The sequence below is a fragment of the Phodopus roborovskii genome, unplaced genomic scaffold (assembly GCF_943737965.1).
Source record: "Phodopus roborovskii unplaced genomic scaffold, PHOROB, whole genome shotgun sequence".
Taxonomy (NCBI): domain Eukaryota; kingdom Metazoa; phylum Chordata; class Mammalia; order Rodentia; family Cricetidae; genus Phodopus; species Phodopus roborovskii.
The window spans coordinates 14088803-14105642 of record NW_026126469.1 but is presented as its reverse complement, the minus strand read 5'-3'; the positions used below and the strand labels follow the sequence as shown (position 1 = coordinate 14105642).

The 16840-nt window shown below is 40.7% G+C and overlaps 1 protein-coding gene across 1 annotated transcript in view; it reads left to right on the top strand.

The window, feature by feature from the left end:
• Positions 1 to 2026: 2026 nt before the first annotated feature.
• The window catches only part of Fgf12 (fibroblast growth factor 12), a 354306-nt gene continuing 339492 nt past the window's right edge, over positions 2027 to 16840 (top strand). Inside the window, exon 1 of the mRNA XM_051191257.1 lies at positions 2027 to 2273. Within this exon, the coding sequence (XP_051047214.1) occupies positions 2183 to 2273 (91 nt within the window). The 5' untranslated portion in view covers positions 2027 to 2182. The remainder of the gene's footprint in view (positions 2274 to 16840) is intronic.

Below are 16840 nucleotides of genomic sequence, written 5' to 3'. Positions count from 1 at the left end.
CAGGCAGGGAGGCTCAGGTGTGTTTTGAATTTACCTATGGACTGTCTCACTCTGCTCAAGTTCCATTGGGAACCAAGGTCTCATGGTATTGATTCATTTGCTCCTTATTGAGCAACACCACTTCTGTCAAAGTGAAGCCGGAGCTCTGGGCTTTGGGTTCCAGAGCAGGAGGGCGCTACCGGAAAACTCGATGCTTCTGCTATAGCACTAGGACTATTTTTAGATGTTTTCCTCTGGCTAATTGTCTCGCCCTCCTTGGGGAATCTCCATGGGTAGAATCCCAGATGAGCCAATTTTCTTACCAATTCCCGAAGAGATGGGAAAGAGGAAGGCCATGGCTCATTGTTGCCTTGGGGCCTCAGAGCCTTCTTGGTGATGACAGAAAAGGAAGTTTAGCAATATCTTCAAGGATCTTGAAGCCCACAGAGCTCTGCTCAAGTTACCGACTGAGGAGACTAAGACAGGACTTGGTGGGAGACTGGAAAGTATCTTCTTTGAGCCTTGTAACCACCATACATGGCTTTTTCTGAAGCTGAATTGTGAAAGGAGTTGAGGGCATGGAGCCAGCAGTGATAGGGGGCTCAAGAGGTCTAGACTGTCCTCTACCATCTTTGAAAAGAAAAGGGAAGTTCCTGGGAACTTGATTTCAACTTCTGGGAATCACAGGAAGACCAGTGGAAGTTAGTTAGCTTTTCGGAGGAAAAAGAGAGGGGGTAAAAACAGCCATTTAGTCTTCCTTCCTTCCTGGAAAAACAAGTCAAGGAGTGTTAGATGCCCTGGAGATAATGAATGGAAAAGAGTTCAAGATGGTTTCTGACACAGTGTCAGGGCCAAACTTCTAACAGGTTTTGTGCAGTGAATTACCTGGGGAGCCACTGAATTTCTTATCACCAGGATTGTACAGGTACATACTAGTATACAAGCTGGCTTTGGCTGGGATGTGAAAATGATCCAAACCCCTAAAGGAGGTAGCTAACATGACTAGTGTGTTCTTAAGCCACAGCAAGGGGTACATGAGCTACCTGGTCATTAACGATGAACTATGAAAACTGTGAAGCACCAAGGAGTTATTGTGTTGAAGAACACACAGCATAGAGGAATCTTAATTCAGGCTCTGTACTTTCAAAGATGTCTGTCCTTGAAGGTCCCTCTCTCTACATAGGGAATGCTGTTACACTGACATCACTATTTTAGTTTTTCTCTCACCCCATTCCCAAAAGGACACTGATAAACTCTGGAAAGTGAGGGGCGAGATGCAAAGCAGCTGTTGTAGAGAAATGTGAGAGCCCTTTAATACCAAGCAGATCCTCTTAGGATAACGGAGCAGTCTGGCGGGCAAAGGTACCAGAATACTCTCCCTATAGAGAAGCGCTGGTGCTGTCTGGTTCTGCTTCACGTGCCTGTGCCTTTCCAACTCTGGTGTTTGGGTCAGGCTCCTTTTCTCATTGTGCCCATACTAAACATGCCCAGGAGCCTGGAAGGCCAGGAACAAAACTACCAGAAGCTGCCAACCCCCCCCCCCCCCCCATTTCACACCCTCTTCTCTGTCCAGATTTCTGGAGAGGCGCCCAAGGTGGCAAAAGACTTACCCAAGGTCACAGCCCTAGCCAGGCAATCCAGAAGTCCTGTCCCCACATCAGTACCCAGCGACCGCCTGGGCTCACTTTCTCACCGCCCGCGCCCGAAGCTTCCACCATGCCACACCCCGCTTCCCTGTCCCCCCCCTCCCCAGTCCTCCGAGTCGCTTCTGACGCTCGGCGGCCTCCCGGGTGCAGTCCTTCCTGCGGGCGCTCCCTTCCGCCGGATTCCCACGCCGCGCGCCACGCCCCCAGCCACCCGCCGCGGGGACCCCGAGGCAGCGGAGCCCCGGGTCGCGGGACCCGAAGGAGGCGCGACCCGCGGTGACGGTGACGTCCTCGGCGCCGCGGCGCCCACGCTCCCGCCTGCAGTGGGGCCGCCCTCCCGAAAGTCCCAAAGTGTCGCGCGGAGCCCGCTGAGGCGTGGCCGAGTCCGGGGCCCCCCGGGAGGGCCGCCCCCGGCGGAGCCCCAGCCCGGCGAACGAGTCGCGAGGCTCCGGGACGTAGCATGGGCTCGGGACCCCGGCGCCCCGCGCAGGCCACCGCCCGGTCGCAGGAGTAACCGAGGTGGGCGGGGAGCCGGCCGACCCCGCGCGCGCGTCTCCATGAAGATTCTTGCGCTTTCTCTGAAGAAAGGAGTGCATATGCTGCAGTGCCTCTGTGGAAGGAGCCTGAGGTCCAGCGACAGCCCGAGCGGTGAGCCGACGTCCCCTCCCCGGCTGCCCATCGCGGGAGCCCTGCGCCCCGAGGGCCCGCGGCTTCCGAGCGCGCGCGTGTGTGCGCGTGTGCGCGTGTGTGTGAGTGTGTGTAGCCCTCCAGTCACCCGCGCTGTCGCCCCGCACCCGACACGGAGCCTGCGGGTCCGGGACGCGGGGAGCGGGAGGGACCGGCTCCCACACTTCCTCGCGCCTCGCTGCTCCTTGTGACTCGCGAGGGCGGCCTGGGACTCGCGGTTGTTCAGGGTCTCCTTGGAGAAGTTGCTGGTGCACTCGGCTGCAGAGGGGACTTTAAACAGGTGGCTGGCAGACAGGTATCTTATTTTTCTTGCTTTGACTGAAAGTGGACTTTCGGCGGTGGTTAGGTGGGGTTACCTTTTCTGCGAAGATGCAGTGATTTCTGGCCTTGGTGCTGAGGCAGGAGGATTCCCAAGTAGCCTGGGACTTAACCAGTTTACTCCAGCAGGGAAAGGAAAGAAAAGCGGATCCATTGAGTAGCTTGTGATATTGAGAAAAACCGTGGAAGCACTGAATGACTTTTTAAAAAACGCACCAAACTAGAACAAAGTAAGCCATTCTGTTCTGCAGAGGGCATGCAAGATGGTGTGGTCCTCGGCGGCATTCTATTCCTTTGTCTGATTCTTTTAAAAGATGAAAGTTCCCTTTAAATCAATCATCTGTTAATCTTGCAAAGGCTAATTCAGTTTCTGTGCTCTTCAGTTGCTTTCTCGAAAGTGGAGGTGGGGTGTGAGGAGACAGGAAAGGCACCATATCATGTTTAAAGGAGTGTCTCTGTAAAGAATGTATTTTTGATCTACAAGCCCCAAATAACTAACAAATTCAACAGTATTATAATAGCTTTTGTGTTTGAAACTTTGTGTGCTATTTTGGAGGATCTGATTCATTTGGTGATGGCACCTATTTTCACTCTGTTCTACAGCGATGAAAATTATATTTGGGAATATATATATGTATATATATATACATATATATATATATATATATGCACTTTCATTCATCTTTTTTCAAACTTGGACTTTCTAATTATTCACCAGTCAAAAAATAAAACTAGAAGCTAGTTTTAAAGAAACTAGAAAATTTAACTGTGGGATATTTGTGAACACACTTGTGAAATGAAATTGGCAATGTGATCTCATGTTTTACTTCTGTGTAATTCAGGTTAGCTAGACTTCCTTCTCATTTTGTTACTGTATCTGTGAGTCTTGAAAGAGGTATCTACTTCTTTCAACTAAAATGCTCTACAGTCAAGACTTGCATCTTAATGGTATGTGACCCAGGAAGCCTCTGGAGATGCACTCAGATAACATTTCAACTCTCCCAGTTCACGTTAAATAGAACGGGAACAGGCTGTAAGGAAGGCATTGGCTTCTTTGGTGTGAAGTTTTAAGGCATGTGTGGTGTGTGACTGAGCAAGGCACTTTCTCAGAGTCAATGAGGTAAAATTTTCGGATGGCAGGCAGAGTTCATTTTCCAAATAGTAACAGCTGCAAATGGAAAGGGTGATCCCTGTGACTGGGTAGCATGGGCTGCTGCAAGCATGGGGCTTAGAGTCAAGAGATCAGTTAGGAGGCAGTTACCAGGCAGCTTCCAGAAGTCACTCTACTTGAAAAAGTCTTGGCTTTAATCTGAAAAAGTAGAGATTGGAAATGCTGCTAGCTCTTGCCTGATTCCTGTCTGTGACTTCATCTTCTTTTAGTGTGTGGATCTGTGGGAATTGTGGTGTCTTATTTATACATGTAATTTTACTTAGTGGGTAAATATTTTCTTTTGGGGAACTAGTTCTCTAGAAAAAGTTTTGCAAAAGGTTACAGTACCAAACAAGGAAGATGAGACCTCTACCCTAGTCTTTCACAGAGTAATATGTAGTTATTTTCCAAGACAATGTTTCTGGAACTATAGGGTCTTTGTTTAAATTATGAGTATAGCTTGTGATTGTATGCAACTAACATAACATGGCTGTGTACAGATCTAAATAACTATGACCATATTGCACACATCATAAGTGGAATAAAATGATTTGATAGCAGCTAAAGATTTAATTGAACTCTTTTATATCAGGTACCATTCTATTGTGTGCAATATGCTTAACATGTATAGATATTTTCAGTGTGTTCTGTTTTAAATTGGTGTCATTACTGTGGCTTCTGCCTTTAGCATAACCTCACAGCAATTCTGCAGATAATATTGGTGTGCCCAATGCTCTCATGCAAATTGGAGTAAAGAAACTATAATTGTTCATAAAGTGAATTTATTAAAAACAGGCTATGAAAGCACTGTAAGTTTTAAAAATCATGCCTGAAAGGAATTTGGTGATGTTTTAAACAATGTCAATATGTATTTATAATTCTGTTCTGGCTATTTCTTCATTGTAATTGAACTGAACACATACCAGAGGGGCCTGGAATGTGATTGACTACAATAGATTGAAAGATTCTGTTAACATACTCAGCCTTTAAAATTGTAAATGTTTCACTTTTTATTTATATTTTGTCAACTAAATGGGCTTTAAATTTAAATTAACTCTTGGTTTTGAGCTTTTTAGGGACATTTATCACTCTTGCCTCTGCTCTGTATTATTGGACATTAATATCATATCTAGTTTAGTAAGTCTACCATTATATAACTCCTTAGCACTTCAGAAGTGTGGAGATGATAGGGACACTTGGAAGGCAGTCTTAGTACATGGTGAAGTCAGTTGCTCAAGGCTGATCCTCTTTCATTACTTGGGTATATTTTTTTCTCATTTACCAAAATTAAGTGATTTTAAGCATATGGAGACAATCCATTAAAAGGTAGATTAGAAGCTTAAATGTCTAAACATCTCTGTTCGGAGAATATGACATTTCTATCATTTTAAAAAGGGAATGAAACCAAGAGGTGGGTCTTTTATAAAGAAATAGGCACTGAAGAGTGATGATCAAAACAATGGCTTTCACATCTGCTCCCATTCCTCTGTAGATGTGTAAGGAAAAGCCCTGGTGTTCCACCAATGAGCTTAGGGATACAGGTTTCTCACTGCATCAGGGTCCATTCTGATTTTGTAGAGGAGGAAAACCCAAGCCCCTGAGATGGAAGCTCCTGCTGGGTGATAGTCCCTGTAGGAGGAATAAGGTAAATGTATGGGTAGGTGTGAAGGCATATGCTTGCTTGCTTTAACTGTCACTGAATTATTCTAGAAAAGCCACATGGAAGTGATCGTTGTGACTCTTCTGCAATGTGCAATAAGGGAGAGGCTTCCTAGCTTAGCAGAGTGAAGGATTACCAGATGTCTAGAGTTGTAGTCCAACAAGAACATCTAGTTTCCTTGACATGGAATTCAGATACCCTAGGCAAGCATAATTTACTGACTGAGCCTGATAAAAGCACACACTTAGAACTCAAAGTGCCACTGTTTTCAAGTATAGTGCAAACACCCAAATGAAAATTGCCCACTTGCAGACAAGTTATCTCAGACATTGTGCATCAGGTTTGGGTATCCAGGTTTGGGTATACAGGGCAATGAAATGATTCAAAAAAGGATATTTGTTTACCATATGGTTATTGTTCATAAGTTTATTTCCTATTAATCTATATTTGTTCAAAACATTAAGTTATTGTTGTTGTTATTGTTTTTGTTGTTGTTGTGTGTGTGTTTATATATGTTTATGTGTCCGTGGTCATGCTTTTGTGTGTGTGAATGCAGGCATTCCTATGCCATGGGGTTCATGTGAAAGTCAGAAGAAAACCTCATGTCCTGGCTTGCTTTCCTTCCTTCTAGTTTTACATGGGGTCCCTTTGTTGTTTTTCTGTTGTGTATAGCAGGCTAGCTAGCCCATAAATATCCAGGGATTCCCCTATCCCAGATTCCTGTCTCTCCATAAGGCCACTAAGATCACACATTCTCACACTGCATCCAGTTTTTACATGGGTTCTGGAGATTCAAACTCAGATTCTCATGTTCGTGCAAGGAGCACTTTCGCCCATGTAGCCTTCTTTCCGGTGTCAACATTTGAAAGTTATTGAAAATCTTGTTCTTTGTTCTTCAAAGGTAAAAGTGACAGATGTCAACCATGAGGACAAATGGAAATAAAATATTTTGTACTTGATATTTGGAAAATTATCAGGATATCCAATGGGCTGACGGTATAGCTCAGTGGTAGAGTGCTTGTCGCTTGTCTTGTATGCCTGAAGTCCTGAATTTTATGTCCAACAAAACACACACACACACACACACACACACACACACACACACACACACACAGAGAGAGAGAGAGAGAGAGAGAGAGAGAAGACATCTACCACATTTTTAAAAAGTGACAAAAATCTACCTTTTAAGGACAGTTGTTTATAGTTTCTTATGGTTTTAATTTTCAATTTTTAAATTTTACAATAGCTTTTCAAAGTCAATGTCAGAAAACTCAAGAAGATGTTGTTTATTATAGGTTACTTTGTTTTAGATAGTCTACTGTCTATGTATGAATGCAATGCCATTAGGAGCCCTATGCCATTTTCCAGAGTAGTTGTAGATTCATAACAGAATTGAAAGGCAGGTAAAGAGGTGTCTTATAAACTCCAGCTCTCATAGGTACCTGGTCTCTTCTGCTCTTAGTGTCTCTCATCAGAGTGGCTCATCCATTGCAATAAATTCATGAAGTTTCACTGGCAATGTGTACTTTCTGTTGGTTGTATACATCCCATAGGTTTGGATAATGGCATATTTCAACCATTATAGTATAACCAACCCAGAGTGTTTCACCGCCCCCAAAATCTGTTCCCTAACTATTCACCCCCCCCTTAACTTCTAAAAGACACTGTTTTTTAAAAAACTATCTTCATGGTTTTACCTTCATTAGACTATCTTATTGTTGTGGTAACATAGTACGTAGTCTTTTGAAAGTGGCCTCTTTCACTTAAGAAACATTTAAATTTCTTTCATTTTATTTCATGTCTTGCCAGCTCATTTATTCCTAACTCTGAAGCATATTCATTGCTAGCATGTATGGCAGTTTATTTATTCACTCACTTAGCAGAGAATATTTTGGTAATTTAAAGTTTGGAAAATAATGAATGAAGTTGTTATAAACATCAATGTACATGCTTTTGTGTGAAAATAAAATTTCAACTCTTCTGGGCAAATACCAATTGTTGGATTATGTAATAAAAGAAAATTGATTTCTTTCGTCAACAGTAGCTATGGTATTTTGCATTCTGACCATCAACAAGTACATATTCTTGGGCTCTTATCCTTGCCTTAATTTGCCGTTGTGAATTTGTTGGATTTTTGGCAACCTAATAGGTGTGTAGTCATATTTCTTTGCTTTAATTTGAAATTCTCTAATAGAATATTGTATTGGACAGCTTTCCATATGCTTTTGTGCCATTGGTATATTTTCTTTGTTGACTTCTGTTTTTTTTTTTTTTTTCTTTTTTTTTTTTCTGGATTTCTTATTGTCTTACTATGGAATTGTCATTTGCATCTTTTGCTCAACACTTTGGGTTCTCCTCCTGGGGAAATTGTTGGATATATTAGTTACTCTTCTGTTGCTGTGATAAAACACACTACTGAAAGCAGTTTAGAGAAGAGTTTATTTATACACATGTTTCTAGAGTGATGAGTCCATCATGGTAAGGAGGTATGGCAACAAGTGACAGGCATGAGGGCAGGAGCAGAGGGTTGAGATCACATGGCTTCAAATACACTCAGGAGGCTCTAACCCCCCAAAGACCTACCCTGGTGACACACTTCCTCCTACAAGGCCACACCTCCTAAACTTCTATACACAGTACCACCCACTGGGAACCAAGTATTTAAACACTAGAACTTGTGGGGGATATTTCCCATTTAAGCTACTTCAGACAGCTTTATTCCATTCCCATGGAATGCCCATGAGTACTGGATAATGAAACATGAGCTGGTGATGCACTGTTTCATGGAAACTCCAGTTGCCCAGAGCACAATGCACTTCAAGATTTTTTGTTGTTCAGTTGTTATTTTTGCTGCTGCTACTGCTACTAGTAGTTGGTGGTGGTGGTATTCAGGGTAATGGTTACTCCATTAGCCTGTGCCCCTGAGTTTCTGTTGTTAATGATATATGATGGACATTTAATAGAAATGAGAAGTTAAAACCATATTCTTAAGTAATTTCCTTTAAGGGGTAGTTTCTTACCTGCCGTATTCTGATTGATAGGATATGCAATCCTGCTTAAAATAAGTTAGTGTAAAGTATAGGAGTCAAGTTTAGGGTTCTTCTCAGTCAAAACACTCCAGTTTCTTTCTGATATCTTCTGTAGTATTTAATGAATATACGTGTTGACTTCCATTCATAGTATTTTAGTAATTAATGTGTTATGCCGCAGTCTTAAGCTTCGTTACCCTGCAGTACCTTAGCAGTTGCTCTTCCTGTGGCTGGTACATTGCTCCTTTACCACTGTACCAGTTCTCCGCACATACCACTTTGTGATTATCTTTTTTATAGTTGGGATTTCATTTTAAGTCTTGAAGGGATTAAGTTGCTCTATTTTACTTACATAGAAATGTGACATTCTGATGCCCACAATCATATCTGAATAAGCAAGAACTTACTGTGTTGCTTAGAGCAGTGACAGTAGTTTTGCAGCCAAAGGAAAGTGCAAATAAACACAGCGTTTCTCTCCTAAGTTTGTGCATTTAGACAGGGTGCACCAGCTCTTCATAGGGAAGGGATCAGGCTCAATGTTGCTCTCACTTGGGTCATGGAGCTGCACTCTGTCTTTCTGGCTCTGTGTTAAATGCAGCAGAAGAGAAGAAGCAAACCAGACCCTTCCTGAAGCCTAGAATACATACGTACATCACAGCAATTATCTCTCTCCAAAAGGCTTCCTTCCCTTTTTTTTTCTGCCATTCTCTATCATGCTCAATTCATCAAAAAAAAAAAAATCTTGGGCACAAGTATATGAGAAGTTCATAGAGACCCAGTTGGAAGAGATATACACAAAAACAAAGAGCATGATACCATGAAGGATGAAATGAATGCCCACGTAAGAAACTCGAGAGCCTTTGCTTGTTTCATTTTAACCAAGCTTTATTAGATTTAACAATAAGGATCACATCAAGAAAGGAAAAACCCATGTGGCTCAAGATTCATACTAATCTCCTTGAGTGTGTAAAGCACCTAAGGATTCCAAACGAAGTGCTGGGGAATGTGACATAACAGCTGTGATTCAAGGGACAGGACTGATACCTACATACTCCTCTTGGGGAATAACGTTTTTGAATAAAAACACTTTTTGAGGAGTATTCCTTTTATAAAAGAATTGACCTACCCTTCAGTTTAAGTCTACTTAGCATTGCCCATGGTCAGATGATCTTCCTAGTTATTTTTATTAACTGTCCCCTATGCCCTTGCATCAACATGACCATTTATCCAGGGCCGGATGAACTCCATTAGCTTCTTACAGAGGTACACGGAGCCTAATCTGTGACACAAGAGGAACACCTGGGGAATACTTACAGCTCTGCTCCCTTGATTTCTGTGGAACGTTCTACACAATGTTTGACTCTTTCGCTTTGTTCAGCTCAGTGCATATAATTGCTGTATTTGCTTGTTATTTTTCTTGCACAGTGTTCCTAACATCATGTCAGAGCATCTCTTCTAATGCCATTAAATACTGGACATCTCAGTCTCCCCTGATGCCCCATCAGAGATGCTGTGAGTCAGCCCAGACAATCTTGCTGGAATGATTTTTCTTGTTTATACATAAGCTTCTAGTACCATCCTACCCCCTCCACTCATTACTGTTTATAGAAACGAAGGCATTGCAGTTGGTGTCACTGATTGCCCACGTTGTTGCTTCAATGAAGCCAGCTGGGATGCGATTGCATGGTCTTTAAATAAAACTTAGTGGCACAAAATGAATCTCCTCTTTGAGGGGAGAGGGGTTGGTGCTAGCTGCATTGCTTTCTAGAGCACTAATTATTTGCTTATCTTGGAGATGCTTAAGAACTGACTTTCCATGTTAGCTTGGTGGCTGACCTTGACCCTAGGACCTCGCATGTGAAGAACACAGCCAGTCATTGTGGCTCTCCTTACCTTGCAATGTGCACACAACACATTGGCTAAAGACAGTGGATGTGCCAATTGTCATAGCTACGCAAAGGCTGAGGTCAGAAGATTAATTGCAATCAGGAATTTGGGTCAGTAAATGTCTATGATAAACTGACAACAGTCCTACATTCACAACAGTGTGGAGATCATAGAGGCGATGAGAGGTAGAACAAAAGGCTGGTGTGGCATTTTCTGAGTCTGCTACAGTATGGAAACTGAATAACTAACTTTTCCTGTGGCTGTTTAATTTGTGGATCTTGTCCTGAGTTGACAGGACAGCAGATGTTTCATAGTTACTCTATACAAACTAAGACATTAGGTCTTTTCCAGGTAGAGATTTATCTGTCTGTGTACCTCTCTATGTATCTATCTATGTACATCTTTTCAAAATGAAACCTGTTGTTTCATCTTGAAAAAAGATTAATTTTGATTCAAGCTCTTTCACTGTATGCCAGGCTGGCCTTTGGTCAATGGCAACTGTCCTGCTTCAGCCTTCCAAATACTGGGATTACAGACATAAGCAAACATATCTTAAACTTTTAAGAACAATTTTATCTCTATAAAGCATCTATGTGTATGGGGGGGCTAGGTGTGTGTATTTGTGGATGGGATTCATTCAATATTGCTTATGACAGTTATCTCTGAAGAGTGATGCGCCAGACTGAAGAATTGTTTTGTGCTTTGTTTTCGTCAAAATAAAAACCTAGTAGTATAATTTTCATATTATATAGTTTTTGTTCATAGCAGGAAACATTGACCATGTAAAGACTCCATAGCCTAAAACGCCATAATAGCAAGATCCTGACAGAACCTCTTTCAGTCTCCATGTGAATCTTTACAAAAGTTGGTGCAGAAGGGTTATGACATTTAAATATTTCTTATGAGGTTAGACAATTACTCTAAATGTGGTCATTAATAATGCACATTGAATTATTTGAAGTTGTTTTCCAAGAGTACTTAGAGAAAGCTGCTCATAGCAGCTGTTGGAAGTCATGGCAAAGGGACTTCCTTGTCCCTGTTTTGGTTCTTACATTTTTGTAGTTCCAGGCTTTTTCTAAAGATGTATATCACTTGTATTTTAACAATATATTTAAAACATATATTAAACATATATTAAAATTAAAAACTACTAGTGGATATGTGGTCTTCATGAGATTGTCCTAAAGGTAACTTCAAATCACTGAACAGAATGATATCATCTGTGTCTGTTATTATTTTAACGATAGCGTATTCATCCAATACTCAATTTCTATGCCTTTAGATTTTTGCTGTGGGAAATAGTTTTCATAGAAATCTTTGTGTGCTGTGGGCTGTGGTGACAATTTGAGTAATAACTTTTATTTCTCTCCTGTGGTTAATCCTGAGTTCAAAAAACTAAGGAGGTAAAGTTGTCCAATATTTGCTGTTATATGTGTGCATCTCATCTTGGGTCACAACCCAGGAGGTTGCAGAATCCTTCATCACAAAAGAAGCTTGTTTTTCTAATGAAAATCTTGGTATGTCATACAACTTACTAGAGCACAGATTAGAGCACACACCTCTGTTGTGTCTCAGTAGTGAATAAAAGGGATTTTGGACTCATCATATACCTGCAAAGGCATGTGTAGGGGCCCAGCCAGTGCCCAGAAAGTGTGTGTCTGGTGGGCAGGTCAATTCACACAGAGGAATTCACAGAATGCTTAGCCACACTATTTCCTTCATCCCTCCCTTCCTCCCTTCCTCCCTTCCTCCCTCCCTCTCTCCCTCCCTCCCTCCCTCCCTCCCTCCCTCCCTCCCTCCCTCCCTCCCTCCCTTCTTTCCTTCCTTCCTTCCTGGCCATTCAGAAGTTTTCTGCTTTGCCAAAGAATGAGGTGATTAGAAGGGCATGGTGTTTCATAACTTCAGAAAATGCAGAAGCCCCTGTTTCTTTCAGGCCAAATTGGAGAATATGGGAGAGCGAATGTTAGCTTCTATGGAAATGTGTAACTTTCTGATAGATGAATGGTCTTAGGAGTGGGGGATTGGCATGTCTTCCAGGGCCTACACTCCTGCCAGTCACATGTTATTTTCCTTACAGCTTTTCTAATAGTTGTGTGTCTTCTCTATGATGCAATATGTTTATCTTTAAAATATTTATTAGGTGAAAAACATATCCTTTGTATTTCTTGAAAGGATATGAGTTAAATTCCATTTTAAACTATTTGTTGACTTCAATTTCTTGTCCTTCCTTATATTCATGGAAGTATATTTTTATTTTGTTACCTGAGTTTTAAAAATGAAGCGACCCTCTGTTGTGGGACTGCTCTGTGGTACACGTGCAGTTTGTAACTATACTTTATTATTTCCTAAATAATTTTTATCATGTTATTTTGGGTGAGATGTTCCTGTAGCCAACTTTTCTCTTGTTGCTGAGAAAATAGAGCTCTCAGTTTTACTCAGGATGGACGATATGAGGTGACACCATATTGGACTAACTTCCTAGCCTGGCACATGAAAATGAGGGGAGGGACATTGCTATCTATTCTCAATTTTAATTTCTAGTTATCACACACAGGTGTTTTTCTTATAATATTCTAAAGGCTTGAGTATCATTAATGAAAACATGGACTTCCTTAAAAAACTTTGAACATCACAAGTTAATTCTAATGCCCTAAAAAATACAGAAAACTTAAACAAATACAAAAATTTTCTATAAGCCCACTCCAAATAACTATCTCTGTTAATATTCTTTTGATCCTTTATTAAATAGTATTACACTGTATACTAGTCTGTACATTTTTATCCTTTTTTTTTCAGTTTTTCTTTTATTGAACATAGATTTTTTTCATATGATATATTTTGATTACAGTTTCTTGTCCCCTAACTCCTCCTAGATCCTCACATCTCCTCCCAACTGAATCAACATCCTGTAAGTCTCTCATTGGAGAAAAAGGCACATAAAGAACAATAATATAAGATTATATATGCATTACACATAAATTAACATTTTAAAAATTAAAAATAATGATAATTTAAAATTAATAAATGTAGATGATTTTAAAACTATAAATAAATAACTAAATGTTCCAACTAAACATTATGAGACCAAAAACCTTCAAAGATGCCACTGAATTCTTTTTCTGTTGACTGTTTGCTGTTGGGCGTGAGGTCTGCCCTTACGACTGGTTTGCATAGCCACTGAGACCCAGTTGGAAAGAAGTAGTTTTTCATTTACGAGAGGTTATCAATTGGAGATAGCTATGGGTTAGGGATAGGGTTTGTAGTTCTCTATGCTGGGACTCTCTCCTACACAGGTCTCTGTGTAGGCCCTGTACATGCTGCCTCAGTTCTTGCGAGTTCATATATACAGTGGTCCTGCTATGTCTAGAAGAACTTGTTTTCTTGGTGTCTTACATCCCCACTGGCTCTTTCACTCTCCATCTTCTCTTTCACAGAGTTCCTGGAGCCTTGAGGGGAGGGATGTGGTGGAGGCATCCCATTTAGGACTGAGTGTTCCAAGTTCTCTATCTCTGCATATTGTCTGACTGTGGGTCTCTGTTCCCATTTACTGCAGGAGGAAGCTTTTCTGATGGTGGCTGAGCTAGACACTGATCTATGAATATAGCAGAATGTCAGTATGAGTCATTTTATTGTTGTGTTCATTTAGCAGAACAGTAGTGTTTGATTTTCCCCTAGGTCCATGGGCTTTCAAGTCTTGTGTTCTTGGCCACTGAGCAGTGTTGGGGATGGTTTCATCTCATGAAGTGGGCCTTAAATCCAGTTAGATAGTGGTTGGTTATTCCCATAAGCTTTGTGTCACGATTGTACTAGTGCATCTTGCCAGGAGGTCATCATTGTAGATCAAAGAGCTTGTAGATGGATTAGTGTTTATCTTCCTCCTTAGATAGCATGCAGAGAACCTTCCAGCACCATGAATACTAGTCAGTAGGAGTGAAGGCTCTCCTTATACACCAGCTTAACTTCTCCATGTTAAGTGACTTTGTGTAGGTGTTGTTGTCTATAAGCTTTAAAATATAAAATTATATCACCAGTATGCTTCATTTTAAAATACTTGTTTAAAATGATTTGATCAGCTGCAAGTGTTCATTTAGGTAGCATAGCAAATTTAACAAATTTCTCTGTTTCTCTGTGCATATTTTATCTTATCTGTCTGTTCATCTGTTTATCATCTATATATTGACCAACTTTCAGCTTACCTTCTGTTTTCCTGCTAGGCCCTAGGAATGGGGTTGAGTGTTTCCCCTTTCACTGTCCTTTAGCTTCTGTTCTTTGCCATGGAGCATCTCTAACAATGTTTACATTATTTTTCTTATTGCTCCTAGTGCTAAGGGAACATAGAGAACTTTTGAAATTTATCTTGTTGGAAATATAAGAAAATAAAATAGTTGCTTTAAAAATTGTCCAAGGTTGCTGTTCTCTTCTTGTACCCTAAGCTCTACTTAGGTGCTGTGTTTATGAAGAGAGAGGCTGGATAAAACAAAGAAGCCCATATAGAGTGCAAGAGGGCAGAGATAAGAGAAGCGATGCCTAAGGAGTGGTGGGTAAAAGATAATTCAAGTGACAGGTGTTATTTCTAAGGAGGACAACTTTCTCTACATATTGGGTTTCTGTGAATTATTGATTCTTGCCTGTGTTTTAATACAACAGACCTGTGTTTTAATACAACAATTTCAAGGAGCAATTGGAGGAATCAAAGTGGAAGACCTATAGAGCTATGCTTAAGAAGGGTTAAGAATAAAGAAAATATTTTGTGAGTAATGTAAATGGCAGGAACTGAGGGAGTATGCGCTGCCTTGTTTGTGTATTTTACCCATTAAGAAGAAATGGAAGAAACTTCCAAGATCATGGAGAAGGATTCAAATGTAAAAGTAAGAACAAGATACATCTTACTGAAATTTAGGAGCTGAAGTGACCTAATAATTGACCTCAAGGCCACCAAGTGGTTCTCCAAACATATACTCGGAAGACAGTGGGAGACCTACCTTGTGTACTTTAAGAAGTATTTTGGTTCAGCTGTCATAGGCTATGTGGCTCTGGGGGAGTTGCTTGTTATTTTGGAGCCCAGTATGAAGTAGGACCTAATGATATTGCTGCCCATTAGCTCGGGCTTCCTCATATTTTTGTCTACAAGGCTTATGCCTGTGCCCTTCTGGTCATGAGGTCTTTATAGAACTTTTTCTGATAGTGTTATTCCTACTGTCTGCCCTTCCTTGTGTCATAAGATACCAGTTGGCTGCTGTAATATAGTGTCTGATGTATCCTGATGTATTCCTTCTCTTGACTATAGCAAAGATTTACAAAACCATTAAATCTTTGACTATATTTATAATTTTGATTTGTATGTTGAACTTTTTCATGTTAAGATGGGCCTTTGTTCTCATAAAAACTCACCACTGCTTATACTTAGTGAATTTAATTTGTCATAATTTCTGTGAATCTCCATTAAAGTATCACTGTAATAGTCACAGAAATAAAGAATAATCCCAAATTTGACTTTATTGATAGAGATAGATATAAAATGCCATGAAGATCAGGTGTGGCTCATTCCTATAATCCTGGCACTCATAGGCTATGGCAAAAGAATTTCTATAAATTTGAAATCATCCTGTACTATACAATGAACTCTAGGCTCTGTGGGGCTACACATTGTGGTCAGGTCTCAACAACAACAAAACAGTAGGATAAAATAAAATAAAATGATGTTGGGAATAATTCATCAATAAAGATATTTTGAGTGACTTTATGTGACTTTGAATAATGGAGTTTGGGGAATTAGCCTAGTAGCAATACCATTAGTTGTCCTAGATGCCTGACTTATTTTTAATATCCCATGATGCTCACTCAATATTAAACTCTTTCAATCATATACATACTGAAAGTTTTGCCTGTATATGTGACACCTCCTCCAGCTCCGTCTCTTTGAACATAATTCCTGAGAAAGCCTTGTGTATAGCAAGTTCACAGAAGTGTGCAGGCAAGTCTTTTGCTGCCATAGAGAGCCACAGAGAGCTTGCTGCCCCAGATGTGAGCTTCCCAGCCTTTAATGGATTTCTCTCTTTAATAGTATTCTGTCTGTATGGTGAGTATTCTTTGTCTCACTTAGCAATTAGGCCAAGTTCCACTTCCTGAGAAAAATTACCCCTACTGCTTCTCCAAGGGTCTTTCTGAAGATGCCTGTGACTAGAGCATCATGTCACTCGAGGCACACTCACTCCCATGACAAAATTAGGAAAACCAATCAGTTACAGTACATTTCCAAGTCTTTGCATTGATCCATTTTAAATACCAGATACTAGAAGTATGTCATGGAATACAGAACCTTCTATCATTTTTCTCTCTGAGTAGACTGAAGGAAAGCCTTGTCTGTCATGGTCTTCCTAGGATGTTCTTCTCATATGTCCTTTGAACAAAATTCACAAGTCTTCTAAGAATAAGAAACAAGAATTTTACAAATAGAACAATATTAGTGATAATTTAAAAATTA